A 25,096-nucleotide genomic window follows, 5' to 3' on the forward strand; every position below is an offset into this window, starting at 1 on the left:
AATACCTATTTGATGTCTTCTTTGATTCACTGGTTGTTTAGTAGCATGTTTAGTCTCCATGTATTTGTTTTTTCCAGTTTTTTTCCTGTACTTGATTTCTACTCTCACACCATCATGGATAGAAAAGTTGCTTGTTATGACTTCATCCCTCTTAAATTTACTGAGGCCTGTTTTGTGGCCTAATATGTGATCTATACTGGCGAACGTTCCATGTGCACTTGAAAAATTGTGTATTCTGAAGTTTTTGGATGAAATGTTCTATAAATGTATATTAAGTCAACCTGGTCTAATGTGACATTTAAGGCCATTATTTCCTCATTAATTTTCTGTCTCAATGATCTATCCATTGATGTGAATGGGGTATTAAAATCCCCTCCTATTACTGAATCTCTCCCTTTATGTGTCCAATAATGTTTGCTTTATATATTTAGGTGCTCCTATGTTAGGTCATAGATATTTACAATTGTAACATTCTTTTCTTTTTATTTTTATGTCTTCTTTGTCTTTTCCTTTTTCCTCCCATATTTTGTTTTAAAGTCTATTTAGTCTAATATAAGTACTGCTCTCCTAGCTTTCTTTCCATTTCCATTTGCATGGAATATCTATTTATATCCCTTTACTTTTGTTCTATATATGTTCTTTGAAGTCTCTTGCAAGTAGCATATATAGGTCATGTTTTAGTTGTTTTTTTTTTAAATCCATTCAGCCAGCCACTATATGTCTTCTTATTGGAGCATTTACTACATTTACATTTAAAGTAATTATAATAAGTATATGCTTATTGCCATTTTATTAACCGTTTTTATTTGATTTTTAAAGTTCTATTCTTTTCGTTTCTCCTTTTCTTGTTCCCTTCCATTGTGGTTTGCTAGTTTTCTTTAGTATTTTGTTTGGGTTCCTTTCTCTTTAGTCTTTGTGTATCTTTTGTAGTTTTTTGGTTTGTGGTAGCCATAAGGTTTATGTATATCATTCTATATTGATAGCCGCTTATTTTAAGCTGATAGGTGTTTATAAAGTCCAAATATATATTCTAAAAGGACTACATTTGTACCCCTCTACATGCTTTAGGTTTTTGATGTCATATTTTAGATGTTTTTGTGCTATATATCTCCTAACTACTTATTTTAGTTTGAGTTGAGTTTGGTACTTTTGTGTTTTGACCTTCATAGTAGCCATTTAAATGTTTGATTCACTATATTTATTAAATATTTGGATTTACCCATGATACTTTTCCTTCCTCATCTATCCTTATTTCTGGTTAGGGCCTTTCCTTTTCTGCTGAAAGAGGCCCTTTAATAATACTTGTAAAGCTGGTTTAATGGGGATAAAATCCTTTAGTTTTTGTTTATTAGGGAAACTGTTTATCTGTCCTTCAATTCTGAATAATCTTGCTGGGTAAATTATTCTAGGTTGTAGGTTTCTTTCTTTCAGCACTTTAAAGATGTCCTGCCACTTCCTGCTGGCCTATAACACTCCTGAGAAATCAGCTGCTAACCTTTTGAGGTTTCCTTTGTATGTAACTAGATGTTTTCCTTTTGCTTTTTTCAGGATTGTCTCTTTATATTTAACTTTTGTCTCTTTAATTATAATATTTCTTGGTTTGGTTCTCTTTGGGTTTATCTTGTTTAAAACTTTCTGTGTTTCCTGGACCTGGATGTCTGTTTCCTCCTGCAGGTTAGCAAAAATTCCAGCCATATTTCTTTAAATAAAGTTTCTGTTCCTTTCCCTCTTTCTTTTCCTCCTGGGTCCCTTATAATGCAAATGTTTGCATGCTTGATGTTATGCCAGATGTCCCTTAAACTCTTTGTTTTTTAAAATTATTTTTTAGTTTTGCTATCTGATTGATCTCCACGAGTATGTCTTCCAGGTTACTGATCCATTCTTCTGTATAAGTGAATCTATTATTGATGTATTTTTCATTTCAGTTATTGTATTCTTCAGCTCTTCTTGGTTTTGTTGAAGTTCTCCCTAAGTTCCTCTATTCTACTCTCAAGTTTGGTGAGCACCCTTATGATCATTTCTTTGAATTATTTATCAGGTAAATTACTTGTCTCCATATCCTTAGGGTTTTCTTAAGGGGACTTTTCATATTCGTCCATTAGAGATATTCTTTTGTTTTTTCATTTAATTCAACTTCCTATGTTTGTTTATATAAATTAAGAAAAAATGGCCATCTTCCTCAGTCTAAAAAAAGTGCCTCATGTAGAAGTGGCCTCTGTATAAGCTATGTCTGCTGGGTGGCTTTGGCAGGCCAGTTAGAGCCAAGCAAGTGCATCCGGGGCAATGGCATACCAAGCTGGAGCAGGTCTATGTGGGAAGGTCAGGTTCCTTTTGTCTAAAGCTGAAAAGGCTCAAGTGATGTGTCAGGGAATGTACTGCGTTGACCTTGCAGTTGGGTCAGAGCATCTGGATATAGCTCCTGTTCACTCTGTGGAGGTGGAGGGGGATGTCAACAATGGTGATTTTCAGCACCTCTGACCCAGATGGTTTTCATGCTCCAGGAGTGCTCCTGTGCTTTCTCAGCCTTCTCTGTTCTCTTTAACTAGTTTGTTGTTCAGAGCTGTTAATTCAGCACTCAGTTGTCTATCAGGAGTAACTTACTCTCTCTATACGTGTATATTTCAGTTTGTTCATGGGAGGAGGTAAGTTCAGCATTCTACTACATTGTTGTCACCTTGGACCTATGTCTTTTTTTTTATTTTCATCCTCACCCGAGGACATTTTTGCATTCATCTTTAGCTAGAGTGGGAGGAAGAAAGGAAGGAGAGGGAGAAACATCGATGTGAGAGAGACACATCGAGTGGCTGCCATCCACACGACCCCAACCGGGGCCACGGACAAACTGCAACTGAGGTACGTGCTCTTATTGGGAACCAAACCAAGGACTCTCTGGTCTGTGGGCCAATGCTCTAACAGCTGAGCCAAACTGGCCAGGGCTGGACCTATATCTTAAACTAGGCTTTTTTTTCTTCATTTGTTAGCAATCTTCTTTTTAAAATTTTTATTGAATTTATTTGGGTGACACTGGTTAATAAAATTATATAGGTTTCAAGTGTAACATTCTATAGTACATCATCTGTATGTTGTATTGTGTGTTCACCATCCAAACCAGTCTTAATGTAAGTCCAGCTGTAGTTAAATGTACTGCCTTAGGAGGATTATTTATTTATAAATGTATTTCTGATTTGGGATGGTGATCAAATGAAAAGCAGATATTACAATAGTGTTGTCACATGACTCACAAGTTACTTGCTTGGCCATTACATCATTTACTACAACTATAAACTAGGGACAATTTCATAGCAAGTTTAATAACATTTATTTTAAAAACTAGAATCAGTATGTGTATGTGCATTCCCATCTCCTGAACCCCTCTCCTACACAGAACTGTCTGCACACCACATACTGAGGTCAGTTTTGTGGCTTTAGAAAAATGCTTTCTGCCAGTTCACTACTGCCTTTGTCAAAACCATCCACTGATTTCAGGGCAGAGCTGGGTTAAACCCTAGGCCGTGACTCACATTGTGCTGTACTTCTGCAGAAATTTAATCTAACTATACAGTGCAGGTGTATGCGGTCTCTTTCTGTTAAAACACTATAAAAGCTCACTTTTTTCACTGTGCCCACTGCGGTTTGTAAAATAAGCAATTAAAATCCAAACCTATTTATTTGCTCTAGAAAAGATCCTAAGTGGAAAAACTTATGCTCCCACCAAATTAAATAATCCCTTAAAGCTAAGTAAATGCTATATCAACTAGGCCATTTAGTATTTCTCTAAGTTCAATTTACATTAGAAAACAAAAAGGGATTTTTTGCATCCTGACAAATGTTCTTTAATTTCTACTTTTAAATTATGAACTTTCCTCTTCTCATGTTATATGATCCTATATAAGGTGCTCTGATTATACATGAAGATAAATAAACCAAGAACTGCTTATGACTCTTAAGCAGTCACCATTCCAATTAGATGGGGGGGGGGGGGGGGAGGGAGAGAATTATGTTTCCATTGAAATCTGATGTAATTTGGGTGCCAAAATTGTATAATAAAAAATTTATCCCTGGTCCGTTTGACTCAGCAGTTAGAGCGTTGGCCCATGGACTGAAGAGACATGGGTTTGATTCCTGTGAAAGAAGCATATCTTGGTTGTGGTTCAATTCTTGGCCCTGGTTGGGGTCATGTGGGAGGCAACCAACTGATATGTCTCTCTCACATCTCTCCCTTTTTCTCCCTCCTACTCTATCTGAAAATCAATGGAAAAATATCCTCGAGTGAGGATTAAAAAAAAAAAAATTAAAGAAAAGGGAAAGCTACATATAAGAAATCCAGCCCCCCTCCGCAAACACACATGGTTCTTCAACCTTAGAACTTAAACACATTGATGGTAAGTTTTCATTTTATTTGGCTTTATTCTAGAGCAGTCCTTCTCCAAGTTTGACCCTGAACCATTAGCATCAACATCACCTAGGAACTTGTTAGAAATATAAATTCTCATGTCCTACCCTGGAATCACTGAATCTGAACCTCAGTGGGTAAGACCAGCATTCTTGGTTTTGACAAGCATGCCAGGTGATGCCAATGTATTCCACAGTTTGAGATACTCAGCTCTAAAGAATAGCACCACCAGCATGCAACTGAGTCAAGTTGTGAGCTGAAAGTCACAATATAATTTCATAAAAATTACACTCATCATCCAGCTGCTGTGACTCAGTGGTTGAGTGTCGACCCATGCACCAAGAGGTCACCAGTTCAATTCCTGGTCAGGGTACATGCCCAGATTGTGGGCCCAATCCCCAGTGGGGGCATGCAGGAGGCGGCCAATTGATGTTCTCTCTCATTGATGTTTCTATCTCTCTTCCACTCACTTCCTCTCTCTCTAAAATCAATAAAGGAAAAAAAAATTAAAAAAAAAAATTCCACTCATTATTAACACATATTTGGAGATTTCTTTTCCCCTCCTAACCACCTTACCTGATGGAAGAACAGGGGAAAGGCACGATTCACAGATGTTCTCCTCTGCAAAGAAACATGTACACTTAAGATTACACACTGTTTCTTGTTTCTATCTGCTCTGTGTCTTCTGAAAGCAAGGCGTATAGTTCTAATATAATTATTTCAATTTTACTCACCGTCGACCAGAATGCCTTTCATTTGAGTTCGATGCATTTTCTTAAGTAAAGACAAAGAGTCAGCTACTAGAATCTTCTTGCAGCCTTCACGAAGCAGAATCTAATGCACACATTGTAAAAGAAAAGTCACCTTAAGAAGACTCAAATGAAAATACAGGAAAAAGATGGCGGCGGGCAGGACCTGAAGGAGTGTGAGTGAGTGTGTGAGTGAGTGAGCTTTTGTGTGACAGTATGAGTGGACATGAAGGTGGATGACCAAACTTGTACAGTGCAGAGATGCAGAGCAGAAGGTTCCTGTGCTGTGGACAGGAAGCAGCTGGCTACCATGACAAGCGGCTCTTCAGGGTGCTTCTCCCTGTACCGCAGGGAGGTCCCACCATTTTAGAAGATCCCGGGTCTTCCCTGGGAGAAGGCAGTAGGAGCTTCTAGGGCCCAGCATCCTGAGTCCACCAGTACACCTGGCACCATCGGACCAGTGAACACCCTGTGTCAACACAGACCAGTGCACAGTAGTGGAGCTGTCAAAGTGCTGGTTGCACAAACTGCGAACGCTGAGTGGCCTGGAGCCCAGCACCATCACCAACAGTAGCAGCCTGATCAGAGTTGAGATATACCCCCAGCAACAAAGGCTGGGGAGCAGACATCCATCCCCAGACCACAGAAGCATAGACCAGCAGCAGAGAACAATCCCCCAAAACTACAGCAAGGCTGAGCAGGAGCTGAGCCCCACAGGGCAGTAGCACTCCCCAGCCACCAGCACCAGGATCTGGGGCTCCATCGGGGCCTTTGCAACACTACTGCCCACAAGAGCAGTGCGGAGCTGGGGATCTAGAGGGACCCGTGTGACCAGCGGCCCACAAGAGCGGTGTGGAGCCAGGGTGCTACAGGGACCTGTGTGACCTAGTGGCCCACAAGAGTGGTGGGAAACTAGGGATCAATAGGAGCCTGTGTGACCCAGGGGCCCACAAGAGTAGAGTGAAGCCGAGGTGCCAGATAAACCTGTGTGACCCAGCCATCCAAGGTGCACGAAGCGAGTGCTGCTCCAGCAGGGCTTGAGCAATACAAACATAGGTGGCACCAGCGACCAGTGGGGAACAGAGCTTCAGAGGGGTCCACGCTATCCAGCAGCAGCACCTACCAGGACACACCAATACCAGCCCCCAGGAGACAATCCTTCAGGACCCACAGCAGGCAAGAGGCGACATGCAACAGAATAGTCTGAGAGGCACAGTAGCCTTATTTGATATACAGTGAGCTGACTACATATCCAAACATCCCTCACCAGGTATAAAGCTACCAGATGGCTAAGATGGGGAGACAAAAAAACAACACCCGAAGGGAAAAAAAAAAAGAGGAATCACTGGGACAAGAACTACAGGAAATGGAAGAAAGCAACTTGTCAGACAAAGAATTCAAAGCAATGATTTTAAGGGTGCTCAAACAATTTGGTGAGAACTACAAACAACTTAATAAGAATTATGAAGAGCTCACTGAGAACTACTTCAACTTAAAAAAAGAGGTAGAAGCTACGCATAAAGAGGTAGAAGCAATGCATAAAAATCGAGAAGAAATAAAGAAAGACATAGATGTTACGAAAAATGCCTTAGAAGGGTTCAATAGTAGATGAGAAGCAGCTGATAACTGAATCAGCGACTTAGAAGATAAGGTAGAGAAAAACACCCAAATAGAGCAGCAAATGGAAAAAAGTTTAAAAGGCAGGAGGAGAGTTTAAGGAAGCTGTGGGACAATACAAAATGTAATAACATTCGCATTATAGGGGTACTGGAAGGAGAAGAAACAGAGAAAGGAAGAAAGAACCTGTTTGAAGAAATAATGACAGAAAATTTCCCTAATTGGTAAAGGAAAAAGTCACACAAGTCCAGGAAACACAGAGAGTCCCAAGCAAGATGAACCCTAGAAGACCCACAGCTAGACGTATCATAATAAAAATGGCAAACATTAAAGACAAAGATAGAATCTTAAAGGAAGCAAGAGAAAGACAGCAAGTTACCTACGAGGGAGCTCCCATTAGACTGTCAGCTGATTTCTCAATAGAAATGCTGCAGGCCAGTGGCATGCAGTATACAAAGTAATGCAAGGCAAGAGTCTGAATCCAAGACTACTCTATCCAGCAAGGCTATGATTCAAAATTGAAGGAGAAATAAAGAGCTTCACAGATTTAAGAAAAGCTAAAGGAATTTACCACCATCAAACCAGCACTGCAAGAAATGCCGAAGGGACTGTTGGAAGAATAAGAAGAAACGAGAGATGGGAGAGAGAGAGGGGGCGGGGGGGGGGGGGGAGGGGAACACAGTCATAAAATTAAAATGGCAATTAATAACTACCTATCAATAATTAACATAATGTAAATAACTTAAATGCACCAATCCAAAGACACAGGGTAGCTGACTGGATAAGAAAACATGACTCATACATATGCTGTCTACAAGAGACCCCCCTCACAACAAAAGACTCACACAGGATGAAAGTGAAGGGATGGAATAAGTTTTTCCAAGCAAATGAAAATGAAAAAAAAGCTGGTGTAGCAATACTCATATCTAACAAGATAGACTTCAAAACGAGGGCCATAATAAGAGACAGAGAAGGTCACCACACAATATTAAAAGGATCAATCCAACAAGAAGATGTAACCCTAGTAAACATATATGCACCAAACATGGGAGCACCAAAATATATTAAAAAACTTCTGGAGTACTTCACGGGAGAGATCAATATTGTTCAATAGTAGTGGGTGAATTTAACATGCCACTGACACCACTGGATAGATCTTCTAGACAAAATATTAACAAGGATAATAAGTCCTTACAAGATGAACTAGATCAGTTAGACTTCACTGCTATTTACAGAACATTTCACTCCAAAGTTGCAGAATACACATTCTTCTCAAGTACACATGGGACATTCTCAAAGATAGACCACATGTTAGGACACAAAGCAAGTCTCTACAAATTCAAGAAGACCGAAATCATATCAAGCATCTTCTCAGATTACAGTGGGATAAAACTAGAACTCAATTATAATAAAAACAAATGAAAATGTTCAAACACATGGAGGCTAAATAGCATGTTATTAAACAACAAATACTTTACTAATGAGGTAAGGAAGAAATGAAAAACTTCCTGGAAACCAATGAAAACGAACACACAACACAAAATCTATGGGACATAGCAAAAGCAGTCCTGAGAGAAAAGTTCATAGCACTACAGGCCTACCTCAAGAAATAAAAAAAATTCCTAACTGACTTTCGAACCCTACAACTTAAAGAAATAGTAGGTAAACAAAAAGAATAACCCAGAGCTAGTAGGAGGAAAAAAAATAGTAAAGGTTAGAGCAGAAATAAACGACATAGAGACCAAAAAAATAATTTAAAAGATCAGTGAAACAAAAAGCTGGTTCTTTAAAAAGATAAACAAGATCGATAGACCTTTAGCCAGACTCACGAAGAATCAAAAGGAGAGAAACCAAATAAACAAAATCAGAAACAAAGGAGGAGGAGTAACAACTGACACCACAGAAATACAAAGGATCATCGAAACACACTATGAACAATTATATGCCAACAAGTTGTACAATCTAGGAGAAATGGACAAATTTCTAGAAACACACAGCCTCCCAAAACTGCACAAGGAAGAGACAGAAAACTTGACCAGACCAGTAACAACAAAGGAAATTGAAGATATAATTAAGAAACTCCCAGCAAAAAAAAGCCCAAGCCCAGATGGCTTCATGGGAGAGTTTTACCAAACATTCAAAGATCTAATACCCATTTTCCTCAAACTATTCCAAAATATCAAAGACGGAACACTTCGAAACTCATTTTATGAGGCCAGCATAATCCTAATTTCAATACCAGATAAAGGCACTACAAAGAAAGAAACCTAGAGGCCTATATCCCTGATGAACACAGATGCCAAAATCCTGAACAAAATACTAGCAAATCAGATCCAGCAATACATCAAAAAAACTATTCATCATGACCAAGTGGAATTTATCCCAGGGATGCAATGTTGGTACAATATTCACAAATAAATAAATGTGATACACCACATAAACAAACTGAAAGATAAAAACCATATGATCATATCAACAGATGCTAAAAAAGCACTCGACAAAATCCAACACCCTTTTCTGATAAAAACGCTCAGCAATCTGGGAATAGAGAGATCATATCACAACAAAATAAAAGCAATTTATGAAACACCTACAGCCAACACATACTCAATGGACAAAATCTAAAATCATTCCCCTTAAAAATGGAAACAAGACAGGGATGCCCACTTTCACCACTCTTATTCAACATAGTACTGGAAGTCTTAGCCACAGCAATTAGATGTGAAGAAAAAATAAAAGGGATCCAAATTGAAAAGGAGAAAGTAAAAATGTCATTATTTGCAGATGACATGATATTGTACACAAAAAACCCCAAAGACTCCACGAAAAATCTATAGAGTTAATAAAGAATTTGGGAAAGTAGCAGGGTACAAAATTAACGTCAAGAAATCAACAGCATTCTTAAACACCAATGATGAACTCACAGAAAAAGAAACTAAAAAGACAATCCCATTTACCATCACAGCAAAAAAATTAAGACACCTAGGAATAAACTTAACCAAAGAAACAAAGGATCTATTTGCAGAAAACTACAGGTCATTGAAAAAAGAAATAGAGGAATATATAAAAAAGCAGAAGCACATACCTTGTTCATGAATTGGAAGAATTAACATCATTAAAATGTCCATACTACCCAAAGCAATCTATAAATTCAATGCAATCTCCATCAAAATACCAATGACATATTTCACAGAACTAGAACAAACACTCCAAAAGTTCATATGGAACCAAAAAAAGACCTCAAATAGCCACAGCAATCTTGAAAACAAAAACAAAAACAAAAAAAAAAAAACAAAGTAGGAGGGATCACATTACCAGATATCAGGTTATACTACAAAGCCACTGTAATCAAAACAGCCTGGTACTGGCACAAGAACAGACAGATAGATCAATAGAACAGAGAACCCAGAAAATGACCCAAGACAACATGCCCAATTAATATTTGACAAAGGTGGCAAGAGAATACAATATAGTCAAGACACCCTCTTCAATAAATGGTGTTGGGAAAATTGGACAGCTACTTGCAATAAAATGAAGCTAGACCACCAATATACACCATACACAAGAATAAACTCAAAATGGATGAAAGACTTAAATGTAACTAGTGAATCCATAAAAATTCTAGAAGAAAATGTAGGCAACAAAATTTCAGACAGCACACACAGCAGAATTTTCATTGATATCATACCTAAGGCAAGAGAAACACAGGAAAAATGAACACATGGGACTATATCAAACTAAAAAGCTTCTGCACAGCAAAAGAAACAATCATCAAAATGGAAAGGGAACCCACCATATGGGAGATCATAACTGCCAATGATGCATCAGATAAGGGATTATTTCTAAAATATAGCCCTGGCCATTTTGGCTCAGCGGTTAGAGCGTTGGCCTACGGTCTGGAGAGACCCGGGTTTGGTTCCCGTTAAGGGCATGTACCTTGGTTGCAGTTTGTCCCCGGCCCTGGTTGGGTCGTGTGGGTGGAAACCACTCGATGTGTCCCCTTCACATTGATGTTTCTCTCTCTCTCTCCCCCTCCCACTCTATCTGAACAAAATATCAAATATGTCCTTGGGTGAGGATAAAGAAATAAAATAAAAATAACAACTCAACAAAAGGAAGACAAAGAACCCAATTAAAAAATGGGCAGAGGAACTAAATAGACACCTCTCCAAACAGGACATACAAATGGCCAGGAGACATATGAAGAAATGCTTAACATCACTAATCATCAGAGAGATGCAAATTAAAACAACTATGAAGTATCACCTCACACCTGTCAGAATGTCTGCCATCAACAAATCATCAAACAACAAGTGTTGACGAGGGTGTGGAGAAAAGGGGACTCTAGTACACTGCTGGTGGGAATGCAGACTGGTGCAGCCACTATGGAAATCACTATGGTGTTACCTCAGAAAGTTAAAAATTGAACTGCTATTTGTCACAGTGATCCCTCTTGTAGGAATATACCCTGAGAAGTCTGAAACACCAATCAGAAAGAATATATACCCTTATGTTCATAGCAGCACTATTTACAATAGCTAAGATCTGAAAACAACCCAAGTGTCCATCAGTAGATGAGTGGATAAAAAAGCTGTAGTACATGTACACAATGGAATACTATGCAGCTGTAAGAAAGAAAGATCTCTTATCCTTTAAGGTGACATGGAGAGACCTGGAGAGTATTATGCTAAGCGAAATAAGTCAATCAGAGAAAGACTCACTTATTTGTGGAATATAATCAACTAAACAGACTGATGAACAAAATTGATCCAGAGACACAGAGGTAGGGTATAGGCTTATAACCCCAGAAGAAGGGATCTAGGGGTGAAGAGATGAACCACAGTACTTATATGCATGTATGCATAACCAATGGACACAGACAACAAAGCTGGGGATGGGGAGAAGGGTGTCAATAGGAGAAATAGGAGAAACATCTGTAACAAAAACAAATTAATAAAAAATAATTAAAAAAAAAAAGACTCAAGTATTTGCTGGGGACCCTCATATTGGAGATTCAGAAAATTGGTTTGTCTAAAATACTACACAGAGGCCCTCACTGGCTCCTTGCCCTCAGTACAATCTTCCTTCGAAACCACTGCCAGACCCACCTTTTCAGCCTCTATTCAGTCATGACTCTGCAAGTTTTCTTTCTTTCTTTTTTTTTATCCTCACCGGAGGACACTTTTGCATTCATTTTCAGATAGAGTGAGAGGGAGAGTGGGAGGAAGAGAGAGAGAAATATTGATTCGAGAGAGACACATCGACTAGCTGCCACCCACACGACCCCAACCGGAGGTGGGGACAAACTGCAACCGAGGTACGTACCCTTAGCAGGAACCAAACCTGGGTCTCTCTGAACTGCAGGGCCATGCTCTAACCGCTGAGCCAAATGCGCCTGGGCTCTGTACGATTTCTTATGAACATACAATGGTTCCTGTAGTGCTTGTAAAATCAAATACCAATTCCAAAGTCTGGCACAGAAGGCCCTCTATTAACTACCCTCCTGCTGTCTTATAGGTCGTCCTAATACAGACTCTCTCTGGCAGAGTTTGGCCCCTACATGACCTGGTCATTCCAATCCCCAGATCTTTGCCCAGGATGGAAAATCAGCTATTCCAAAATCATTTATTTCATAAATCTGTCTATTGCACTGAATATTATATATAAGGCAGAAGACATGGAACAATAAACTAAACAGAGTGATCTCTGTCCTAAACCCCCTCCAGGTTACAAACTAACTTATGTTCCTTTCAAATCAGATCCAAACCATTTAACAATTAATATGGTGTGTAAATGTAACTGACTACATTAATCCTCAAATTTGGTGATTCTGAAAGGGCTGGCAACTGAAAAATTAAATATTAAATATTCTGTCACAAGAATCATTTTCTTCTTCTTCATTCTAGTACTGCACTTTTTGTTTCTTTATGCATTTTCCCTATTATTCATAGGCTTATTTATTTCCCCTCTCTCTGCCTGGAGAATTAGAGTTAACACTTCAGCAGCCTCCAAAGTCAGGATGTAGACAGCACAGTTAAAATGCTCGTTTTGATTGATAACCAACTTTGTTTCAGAGCTGAGAAGACCAAACTGCCCACCTGCTTTTAGGCAGGTGAGAAGCAAAGCACCTTACCTTTCAAACCCATTCTGCTAGCCACAGTGTGAGCTTCCACCCTTTCCTGGGTTGTCTTAGGTATTTTATTAGAAATCAAGAAAAGCTGTTTAAAGTGTGCTTACCAGAAGACAGTTTTACCAAAACTCACTGCTTTTCAAAGAGGGAGATATTCAAGGCCTGAGGCCTGAGAAGGTCTGGTGTGGTGCCTATGGCTTCTCAATGTGCTTCTGTGCACTTTCCACGTAGCTGCCATGGAAATCCACATAGTGATGACATTGCCGCCTCAATGTGGTCCACTCTGTGTCTCAGCATTTTGCTTTCTTATGTTTTTAGGCCACCAGGAAAGGGAAGTAGGGAGTGACCAACTTGGTCCTCCATTCCCAGTCATTTGCAATAGTAGGTGCCTCTTTCAAATTCCAAAGAGCATTGGCTTTGGGTGAATGCAGCCAGAGGGTTTTTCCCCTAATTACATGAAAGCTAATATTCAAGAAAACAAATCCTGATATCAAGATTAAAGTTTTATATCTGCCATTTCTAGACTGGTGAGCAGGAAATAACTAATGGTAGTACTATTTCTACATTAACTGAGGCACTGTTTCTATGAAGTTGTATTTTTTAAAATGCTACCAGAAATTGAACTTTTCTGATTCATTTAAAAAAAGACATTAAAAGCTCGACATGAAAGCATACAGGAAAAAAAAACAAAACAAATACAGTAAGAAAGATCTAAGAAATAGTCATGTCAGTAAACTTTAAGAAAATTTATAAGCAAACAATATAAAGCTTCTCAGCCTCAAATATCAAAATAAAAATTTAGGAACAATAGTGTCAATCATAGTACCTTTGGTAAACTGTTTCAAAAAGAGCTAGCTCTGACCTGCAGTGGGTGATTTAGGTCTGTGGCATGAATACTATAGAAGGGCAGACCTGGCAGTCTAGACAGAAGCCATAGTGTCTGCAAATGTAAAACAAAAAAAAAAGACAAAAATGCAAACTAAGAAGGAACCATTTCTTCACCAGGATTACAGTTTTCTAAGTAGGTACTTCATCTGCCTGCATAACATATTTTCTAGGAAAAACTTCATTATTCAGAGGCACACAGCCAAGAGAAGGGAAAATACACAAATACATTTAGTATGTTACTTTCCACCCAAGGCTTCAAATCAGAAAAACATGAAAACCTTCTAACTTCATTTACATGATGCCAAGCAGGTGTATAAAAACAATCACCTGTAAGAAAGAATCATTTATTTTATAACATCTGTAATCTGAAGGCAACCAAAGGTGGTGTAACACTGTACAAGAAAAATGTAGCATTATATAGGTGTTGTTTTCAGTATCAGACATATGACAAAGCATTATATTGATTATGGATTCCCATTAGCAACTACATCAGTGACTCATAAAAAATATGCTGTTGTTGATCCGAATTCTATACTCAAAAGCTCATTCTTGATATTTGCCATGAATGCCTTTAGTAAAAGACTGATTAGTGAAAGTCAGACGCAGTAGTATCTGGCTTCAGGAGGTGGTTTTCACTCATTCCTGAGTCTTCACAGTCATGATTTCTGACTACTTCCATCTTGTGAGGTCATCTCACCCAGGCTATCTTTCCAGCTATGGACTCTCACCTTCTGTTTTTTTTCTATCCTTGCAAATTTCATGTATTCACACACACAAGATCCATGCACTCTCTTTTTTGTCAATCCAGGTTTTTAATGACCAGAATAGGATTGAACCACTGCTATTCACATTCTGAGCACTATGCTCCATTACTATGTGCTACTTGTGAACAAATTTGTCAATACCTTGCCATGTACTTGATTGAGGTCTGTTTATTTTAGAAAATAAAGTATTATGGATATAGTTAACACTTTCTTGCCCTCTATCTTTACTCGTCCTTCCTTACAAACATGACTCCAACTTTGTTTAGTGTGTCCAACTTAAATATGCAGCTAGTTGGGACTCATGTAACATAGATCTGGTCAATGAGATAAACAGACTGGGGAGGCATCCTCTCCCACAAAAAAAGGAAAGCCTCAATAGGAAAAATCCCTTTGCTTCCCACATCTTTTTACCTGGAGTGTGGATGTGAAGCCTGGAGATAGAGCATCTACTTTGTGACCGAGAGGTAGTAATCTAGAGGTGCATTCTTCTGTTGATGGATGTTTATGCTGTTTCCATGTAGGGCTCTTAAGGACCAAGTTGCAAAGAACACTCTTGTACAGATCTTTCGTGGACCTGCATTTTACCTCTTGAGTAAATAGTTAAGAATGAAATTGCTAGGTCATGGAGTAGGATTATGCTTAATTTTTTAAGTAACTGTCAAGTATTGTTTCAAAGTGGTTATACCTTTACATTTCCACATTTTAAGCTTTGATATCTGATAAATCTACCCTTATTTTTCTTGGATAATCTTTGTCTCTTACTTTTTAGATATAATTTAAGACCATGAAAAAGTCGTTTGGAATTATGATTAGAATTTTACTGATGATTACTTTAGAGGGAACTAATAACATTTATGATATGTATCTACCTACAATAATTAAATAAATGCTCTGATTCAGTTTAATGACATATAGAATTATTGCATTTGTATTAAAAAAGAGATAGGCTATGATTGTCTCATATTGCCCTCAGGAAAAACATATTTTTTTTTAGAAAAAGGGATACAGGGTAATAAAGCACTAAAATTAATAATAATGAAGAAAAGGGCCCTAGATTGGGTTTTCCTCTAGACACTGGTAAGATCAGACCTAGCATCCCATGAAGAACTGAGCTTTTCCATTCTGAGTTGCCTATATTTATAAGTATGATAAAGCTTATCTCTAAAGTTGTCTGTGGCTATGTTTTTAATATTGATTTATTTAAAGACTATATCTATCTATATCTATCTATCTATCTATCTATCTATCTATCTATCTATCATCTATCTATCTATAATTTCCTAGAAAATTGTTTATTGGAGTTTTCAAATATACTGATATAAAAACTGTACAATTCACTTAATTTTTAAATCTGGTCTGCCTCTGTTGTTCTAGTCTTCTTTTTGTTTCTGACATTTTTCTTTTTCTTAGACAACTTTGTTAGAGATTCCTCTATTAATAAAATAGTCTTTTGATTCTCTCCTTTGGAATTTTGGTGAGGACACTTTCATTCTAACATCCATGTCTCTGTTAACCACTCTTTTATATTTTCTATCTCTTAATTAGTCTGTGCTATATACTAAATGATATAATCAGATGTATCTTCCAGATATTTAATTTTCCTTTTCAGCTGTGTCTATCTACCTTGTCTACCGTGTTGATAATTTAAATGAACAAATACACAAATTCTACCTATTTTTCATTTATTCCTATTTTCTACCAGATTGTTTCATTTTATATTGTGGTATCATTTTTTTCATGTCATTTTAAATAGACTTATGAACAATGCCTTTCAGATTAATTTAGTATTTTCAGTTATTGGACATATTAAGACTGTTGTAACATTTTTCATTTTTCTGTGTATAGTATCTTCTAACTCATCATGATATAGTTTGTGATTTTTTTTATGGTAAACTCATCATCAGTGGAGAGTCCTGTGTGCCCTAGCTGAGGAACCACAGTTTCACTTTGGCTCATTTTGGCTCATTCAGTAGCTCTAAAAGAATTTCACAAGCACAATAGCATAAATTCAGATCCGCCAATTTCTTTTTTTTTTTTTTTATCCTCATTCGAGGACACTTTTCCATTTTTTGTACAGACAGAGTGGGAGGGAGAGAGAGGAAGAGAGAGAGAGGGAAACGTCGATGTGAAAGGGACACATCGAGTGGCTGCCACCCGCACGACCAACCAGGGCCGGGGACAAACTGCAACCGAGGTACATGCCCTTAGCGGGAACCGAACCCGGGTCTCTCCGGACCGCAGGTGGATGCTCTAACCGCTGAGCCAAACTGGCCAGGGCCAGATCCGCCAATTTCTTATGGATGACCCTCTATTCTTCCTCAACCTTCTCTCCTCCATTAATCCCTGAGGAGATGGCTAGCTCCCTTGTCACTTTACAGAGCCAGAGGGTAGATTTTTTTCTATGACTCGAGACTCAGGCTCTGTGCATTGCGTTTGATTTTAGTTCCTCACTTTAGGAGGGCCAATGGATATTTCTCCTGCTCCCACATAAGTATAAGAAGCCCATAATCTAGAAACTGTTACTCCAGAGGACTGCTATGGCAACAACATTCCCTTTCTACTTTGGAATTGCTCTCAGTGTTTCCTGGTATCTATTCATATCCCTTTTGAGATCAGATATGAATTAAAAATAAACTCTTTTTTAATATCCTAGTTAATATTCATTTTAACAATAAAGGGACATTCAGTTTAGTCTTTCATGTATCCAGAAAGCTAAAGCTTCTCTGGTTTATAAAAAAAAAATGTCTAATTTATTTAGCTTTGACCATGTTAAGCAAAGCAAATATCTATCAACATAGATTACATCTATATTTACTCTCTTTTAAATCTATTATACTTAAATTCTTAGTCTTTATCAATGACCTTGACAATTGGTGAAATAAAGTTTTTTTTCCTTATTGACTTTCGATGTTAAAATTTTAAATAGGTCTACAAGGACTTTCTTTTTTTTATGGTTATGCTGGCTGTTTCCCCATATCTTTTTCTGAAGAGTTTACAGAATTTGCAGATACATTTTGTGTTGTTTTCAGAACATTTGTAGGCTATAAAAGTTAAGTTTAGAAGTTTTAAGGATCTATCATCTCTCTCCCCCACAAAGTAGTCTGTTTTCCAAAAGATGCCTACTGGCCTTTCAAAAATCAAGTCATTTTCTGCTCAGCAAAATCTTTCTTGCCTATTTCCTCCTGTTTTATTCTCTGTGCGGGATAGCCTGATATAACTGTCAGAAATTAAATCAGTTTGAAACTCCTTTATTGTGTCATCTAGAAAATGTTTATACCTGGTAAATAAGAAAATACCATTATTAATCTTTGTGCTTTGTAATCTATATCTCATATTAGAGTTTCACTAAGCCAAGTAAACCACTGTCTAAACATTTCTTTCCTTAACTTCATAAGGCATTAGTTCCCATCTCAAAAACCATTTGTAGGTATTGCTTAACCAAGTACAATATTATCTTTCAAACATTCATTTTCTTTATGGGACTTTCCATTATTTTTTCAAGGTTATTCAAATCAGTGGGCAAACTTCGTTCCACATCCTTCTCTACCACTTCTGTTTTCTTTTTATTTTATTTATTTATTTTTAAATTTTTTTGTTAGATATTTTACCTTTTTTACCCCATTGGCACCCCCCTCCCCAACCCACCCCCGCCCCGTCCCCGGCTTAGTTGTCCATGTCCATTGGTCATGCATACATGCATATAAGTTCTGTGGTTTATCTCTTCCCACCCCTCCCACACCCTCTTCTGAGGGATGTCAGTCTGTGCCCTACTTCCATGTCTCTGGGTCTACTGTATTCCTCAGACTGTTATATTATTCCGTATATAAGTGAGATCATGTGGTATTTGTCTTTTTCTGCTTGGCTTATTTCACTTAGGATAATACTTTCCAGGTCCCTCCATGTCGTCTCAAAGGACAAGAGATCTTTCTTTCTTACCGCTGCATAGTACTCCATTGTGTATATGTACCACTGCTTTTTTATCCATTCGTCTACTGATGGACACTTGGGCTGTTTCCAGATCTTAGCTATTGTAAATAGTGCTGCTATGAACATGGGGGTACATATATTCTTCCTAATTGGTGTTTCAGGCTTCTTAGGATATATTCCTAGAAGTGAGATCACTAGGTCAAATGGAAGTTCAATTTTTAATTTTTTGAGGTAACACCATATTGTTTTCCACAGCGGCTGCACCAGTCTGCATTCCCACCAGCAGTGTACTAGAGTCCCCTTTTCTCCACACCCTCGCCAACACTTGTTGTTTGATGATTTGTTGATGGCGGCCATTCTGACAGGTGTGAGATGATACCTCATTGTTGTTTTAATTTGCATCTCTCTGATGATTAGTGATGTTGAGCATTTCTTCATATGTCTCTTGCGTCCGATGGCCTGGGGACTGGCGCCAAGCAAAGTGCTCGACCATTGTCTCGCTTGCTCAGCCTTGCCTCCCACCCTGAACAGCCTGCCTGGAGCTTGTAGATTAACTCCCATCTTGCTCTTATCGATTCACATTCCAGAGGCTCCACGCATAGCCCCTGCAGGGCCAAACCCTAAGGGACAAATCCCAGCTACAACAGGCAGATATAAAAGACACAAGCCCCTACATTGAGCGCGGCTTCTAGGACTCGACCCCCGGAGTCTGTGAACCCGCCCGGAGTGCACCCAATAAAGCCTGATCCCTGTTTATTCGGCTGATTGGCTCTCCAGTCTCTTCTCTGTTTTATTCGGCGGCGCCTCTGATTCCTTACATCTTGGCCATTTGTATGTCCTGTTTGGAGAGGTGTCTCTTCAGCTCCTCTGCCCATTTTTTAATTGGGTTCTTTGTCTTCCTTAACAATTGTTGAGTTGTATGAGCACTCTATATATATTGGAAATTAACCCCTGAGGAGAGGCAGCAGCCCCTCCCTCAGAGATCCAACCCCACCCTGTGGGCCATTGAAGTGCTAATTGAAGCTCATTAACAACCAGCATCTGCCCCACCCTCGTGAAATCCCCTTGTGCTGAGCACCTGAGGGAGTTTTTCAATCAACTGACAACCCAAAACTCAAGTAACCTCGACTGCTAGCCTCCAGGCAAAAAGCTAGAGGATAACAGTAACTTTCCTGGGCTGGCAACTTTAACCAGGAAAGTAAGACTTGACAGTTGTGTTTAACGTGGGTCCTCCCTCACTCATCTAAACACAGGAGAGGGAGCCACAAACAGCAGAACACCAACACCCACAGGGAAAACTTGACAGGCTCCAAAGCCCACAATGATAGCCAAAATGGTGAAACACAGAAACAGAAGCCAAATGAAAGAGCAAGAGACCTCCACTGAAGATGAGATCAATGTGGAGCAATTAGGCATGTTTTCTTTTTTTTTCTTTTTTTTTTTTTTATCCTCACCGGAGGACATTTTTCTATTTTTTGTTCAGGTAGAGTGGGAGGGAGGGAGAGGAACAGAGAGAGAAACATCGATGTGAAAGGGACACATCGAGTGGCTGCCACCCGCACGACCAACCAGGGCCGGGGACAAACTGCAACCGAGGTACGTGCCCTTAGCGGGAACCGAACCCGGGTCTCTCGGGACCGCAGGCCGACGCTCTAACCGCTGAGCCAAACCGGCCAGGGCTAGGCATGTTTTCTTTATATTACATTTCCCTCCATAATTCTACGCTTTTCTAAATTGTTTTATTAACATTACCTTAACATTTGTCCTCATTTTCAAGACAACCAGTTGTAGCTTCTACAATCAATTTGTTGCAAGCATACTTATCTTACTGTAAATTTAAAAAGAATATATTTGTAAGATAGCTGTTGAAAACACGAGACTCTAAATTCTCCCTATTTTCCTTCTTATTTCTCTGTGGTTCATCATTGATAATAATTCTAACCAAAAGCAAAACAGCAGACTCCTGGATATTTTATAAAGCAATAAAAGAACTGTACATCAGCAAGGATATCACGGTTCATTAGAAACAGCTGCCGTGGGAAAAATGCCATAAAAATTGTTGAGTTTCTGAAATTTTTATTTTAACAGATTCTTTGAATGCTGACCTTTTTGCTGACACTTCCTTGTGCATACTGAAGTGCTATCATTAGAACTGCAAATGATGGATAGTTACCTAGTTTTACAAGAATCCGATATGATACCAGCTAGACTGACAAACCATTTAATCTAATTTCTAATCCATTTAGGCCACAGTACTACAGGATTTGATTCTATTTGAAAAAGCTTTGCTTTCTTGGGGGAGTGGGGGTTATTATCAAAGATGAGGAACTGCAGAGAAACAAGAAGGAAAAGATAGAAAGACTAAGGTCTCATGTTAGAGATAAAACAATATGATAAATATGATCATATAAGTGTGCATGTACTAAATTGATTAAAAAAGCCACTTATGTCACATAAAAGCTGTGATGAGGCCAACCTGAAATAATTTGAAAGAAAAAAAATACCCATTTTATCTTAAAAGTTTATTTCAGGGGTTTATAAATTTAAAAACTATCTCTTAGAAATTAAGAGTTTATATACTGTGAGTCAAAAAGAAACCCATGTGGCCCCAAAAGAGGGCAGGTAAGAAAGAAGTCACAATTTCCTCTTAATTTATTTGTCTCTGATTTCAAAGAAGAGAAATATGGGAAATGATAAAGAAACATGAGGATTATAGCAAATGAAAATATGGGAAAACAACTTTGCATAGAGATGTCTGGAGTCAATTTACGTGTGTGTGTGTGTGTGTGTGTGTGTGACAAAATGCAAGTGTTAAAGCCTTTTACCTCTTTCAGAAATATTAATTCAAATTATGAGCCTCTCAAACAAAGGTCTGCATCCTACCCATCTCCAGGTCTGAGATTTAGTGAGGACCTGGATTCAAACCAGTTCATCAGTTTCCCAGACTGGAAATACATTTAACCTTGTTAAACTCAGTCTTCTCATCTGTAAAATGAAGATCACAGTTCCTCAAGGACATAGTGAGGTTGAAATGACTGCTAATAAATATCGAAAGAGAAGTGTTTCATAACAAAGATGCTGAAATTCTTAAGGGGAAAAAAATAGAAATGGATATAAATGCTAAATATAATAAAATAAATGCTAAATTTATAAATAAAAATGTTTTAAAATATAAAAGTGCATAGCATAAAAATAATTGGAAAATTGTGGCCATAATTTGGAAATATAATTTATGCCATATTATTTTGTAAATAATTTATATCAAAATAAATGCTATTTATCCTTCAAATCAGGCCTAGAAACATTTTAAGTTAAAATAAATTTTAAAACTTAAACATTAATTATGTGGTTAATTTGATTATTTCCTTAACTTTAATGATGTCATGGACATCTACATGCCTAATGCTAAACTTGAAGAAAGTTGTTTCATTTTAGAAAATATAAAATTTTAAAACCAGAAGAGATGTTCATTTAAAATTTTTTCCCAAGAACTTTCATTACCTTCTCTTTTTCCAACTAGCAACATGCTAATGAGTGATCCCTCAAACTATTTTCAGTGGTCAAATAAGTTTTAAAATGCTGCATATTTTATTATAAATCTGCCCCTTAGAGATTCCCAAGCACTGCAGAAAACATGGTGTTGAGAACCCTGTGAGCCTTTCTCTAACATATGACCATGGATTCCTATTTACTGATTGAGTCTTAATATTCTCCAGGGTCATTCCCCATGACGGTCTTGCCTCCCCCTCCCATATGAAGCATGTCCCAGATTCTTGCAAATTCATGGACCTACAAAACTTTCCCCTAATTTTGAGGATTAACTGGGTCGGCAACTTTTTATCTTGTTAGAATACGTGAAATCAACTATAGTTTCATAAAAAATAAAAGGGTCGACAATGAAAACATGTATGTGAGCCTAGCCTGTTTGGCTCAGCAGTTAGTGTCGGCCCGCAGACTAAGGGTGTCTAAGGGTATTGGGTTTGACTCCCAGTCAAGGGCATGTATACCTGGGTTGCAGGTGTGATCCCCGGCCTCGTCGAGGAGCATTCAGGTGGCAACTAACTGATGTGTTTCTTTCACCCTGGCCAGTTTGGCTCAGCAGCTAGAGCGTCACCCTGTGGACAAATGAGCCTGGTTGAATTCCGGTCAAGGGCATGTACCTGGTTGTGGTTTGTCCCCGGCCCTGGTCAGGGTTGTATGGGAGGCAACTAGGTGATGTGTCTCCCTCATGTCGATGTTTGTCTCTCTCTCTCTCCCTCTTTCTCCCTCTCTCCCACTCAATCTAAAGATAAACAGAAAAATACCCTTGGATGAAGATTAAAAAAAAACAGCCCAATGATATGTCTCTCTCACATTGATGGAGCCCTGGCAGGTTTGGCTGCGTGGTTAGAGTGTCGGCCTGCGGTCCAGAGAGACTGCGGTTCGGTTCCCGCTAAGGGGGCGTACCTCGGTTGCAGTCTGTCCCCAGCCTTGGTTGGGTCATGTGGGTGGCAACCACTTGATGTGTCCCTTTCACATTGATGTTTCTCTCTCTCTCCCCCTCCCACTCTATCTGAACAAAAACTGGAAAAAATGTCCTCAGGTGAGGATAAAAAAAAAAATCAATGGAAAAAATATCCTGGAGTGAGGATTAACAAAACAAAACATACATGTGAAATCTTTATGGACACTTCAAAATGCTCTATAAATAGATTTGTTATTTTTATGGTGATTCCTAAATGGGCTGCCTAAAGAAAATAGTTGTTAATATAAAATGAATATTCCACAGAAAAAATTTCTAAATTCTCTCTTCATATATAGGTAGGAAGTACCCCAAGAAATTCTTTGAACCAGACTGAGTAGAGCATTTTCTCTCTGCATCCTCTGACAGATATCTGAGCTCCACTGGGTTTCCACAGGCTCTGCCTCCTTCCCTGGGGGAAAAAGGGGATGTCCTTTCCCCTTTGTCCCAGAGAATCTTAAGGAAAAGCTCTCAGTACATTTTAAAATATAATTAAGAGGCTAAAATGTCAGGTTAGCAGCTGTTTTAGTGGATACTTTTTCTGTGGAATTCATTTTGCATTTAATAATTTCATTTTTATTCACAGCTGACTTGGAACCATGCAAATTTATTCATAAAAAAATAAATGAGCAGTGAGACCCAGTGATGTCCATTACCTTGGTTCCCTAGATTAAGAGCCTAGTAAGAGGGATCTATTAGACATATTTGTAGGCATTGTAGAGGCTTGGGAAAAAGGCACATTTTCAACCTATAGGCTAGGCCATCAGTTCTCAACCTGTGGGTCTCGACCCCTTTGGGGGTCAAACAACCCTTTCACAGGGGTCGCCTAAGACCATCAGAAAACACATATTTTCAATGGTCTTAGGAACTGAGACACCACTCCTCTATCCGTCTCCAGGTGGGTCCACCCACATGCAGATATACCCACATACATCTATGCCCACATACAAGTCCCTGGTGTGATGACATCATCGTACCAACCCCATCACATACACCCTATACAAATACAGGTGTATGTGACAGGGCTGGCCCCATAATGTACTTATGTAGACCAGTCACACATGTGTAGAGAGCAACTACTGTGTAGAAAGCAGTTACTCTGTTAAAAGTACCTACTGTGTTGAAAGCAGCAGTATTGGAGGTAAAACGACACTTCATTAATTATAATTACGGGATAAATGTAAAATCATATACTGTAAAATCATCAACTACTGCAAAAAAAAAAAAATTTGTACCATGGGAACTTAATCTGGATGCTGATTGGTCTTTTTATATTCAGCTGTGGTTGATGTGAATACTGCCCCCTTGTGATAGTGACAAGTAACAACACAGAGAATGGTAAATCATAGGAAACTTAAATGAACTGTGTTGACTAAACTATGCCATGTATCATCTTTTGTATTATTAAAGCTATTGTTATATATTATTTTCATTAGCAAACCATCCATGACAATGGATCATGTAGAGAAGAACATTAAGAAAAGAAAATATGGTGAGGATTTTTCACAGTATGGTTTTACCTCAATAATTACAGCAGGAATTGAGAAACCACAATGTGTTATTTGTTGTGAAGTTCTATCAGCCAAATCTATGAAACCAAACAAACTAAAACGCCATTTTGATAGCAAGCATCTGAGTTTTGCCGGCAAGTATACCAACTATCTTAGAAGCAACGCTGATGGACTCAAGAAAGCCAGACTTGACACTGGTGGCAAGTAGCACAAACAAAATGCAGCAGCCATTGAAGCTTCATATTTGGTGGCACTCAGAATCGCCAGAGCTATGAAACCTCACACCATTATTGAGAATTTACTGTTGCCAGCGGCCAAAGTCATTGTTCGAATTATGATTGGAGACGAATTTTTTACGAAATTGAGTGCAATTTCCTTATCTAACGACATTGTCCGCAGAAGAGTAGGTGACATGTCTGCTGATACTCTTGGTCAAGTAATCCAGAAAATTAAATCTGCTCCACTTCCAATATTTAGCATCCAGCTTGATGAATCTACAGATGTTGCAAACTGTTCACAGTTACTGGTTTACGTGAGGTATATAATGGCGACTTTATTTTATTTATTTATCTATTTATTTCATTTAATTATTTATTTATTTTTTGTTGCAGATATT

At 38.4% G+C, this 25,096-nt stretch overlaps 1 protein-coding gene across 14 annotated transcripts in view; it reads right to left on the minus strand.

The window, feature by feature from the left end:
* Positions 1 to 25,096, minus strand: part of VPS41 (VPS41 subunit of HOPS complex) — a 240,507-nt gene that overhangs the window by 11,680 nt on the left and 203,731 nt on the right. For 13 of the 14 annotated variants that reach the window (XM_036247664.1, XM_036247663.1, XM_036247674.1 and 10 more), the window contains 2 exons: positions 5,128 to 5,227; positions 4,970 to 5,014 (listed from right to left, as the gene is read on the minus strand). In XM_036247664.1, coding sequence (XP_036103557.1) covers positions 4,970 to 5,014; positions 5,128 to 5,227 — 145 coding nt within the window. Of the gene's footprint in view, positions 1 to 4,969; positions 5,015 to 5,127; positions 5,228 to 22,475; positions 22,584 to 25,096 lie in introns of those variants that run through there. The other variant, XM_036247670.1, reaches the window with a different exon arrangement.

Source organism: Molossus molossus, unplaced genomic scaffold (genome assembly GCF_014108415.1).
Source record: "Molossus molossus isolate mMolMol1 unplaced genomic scaffold, mMolMol1.p scaffold_m16_p_7, whole genome shotgun sequence".
Taxonomy (NCBI): domain Eukaryota; kingdom Metazoa; phylum Chordata; class Mammalia; order Chiroptera; family Molossidae; genus Molossus; species Molossus molossus.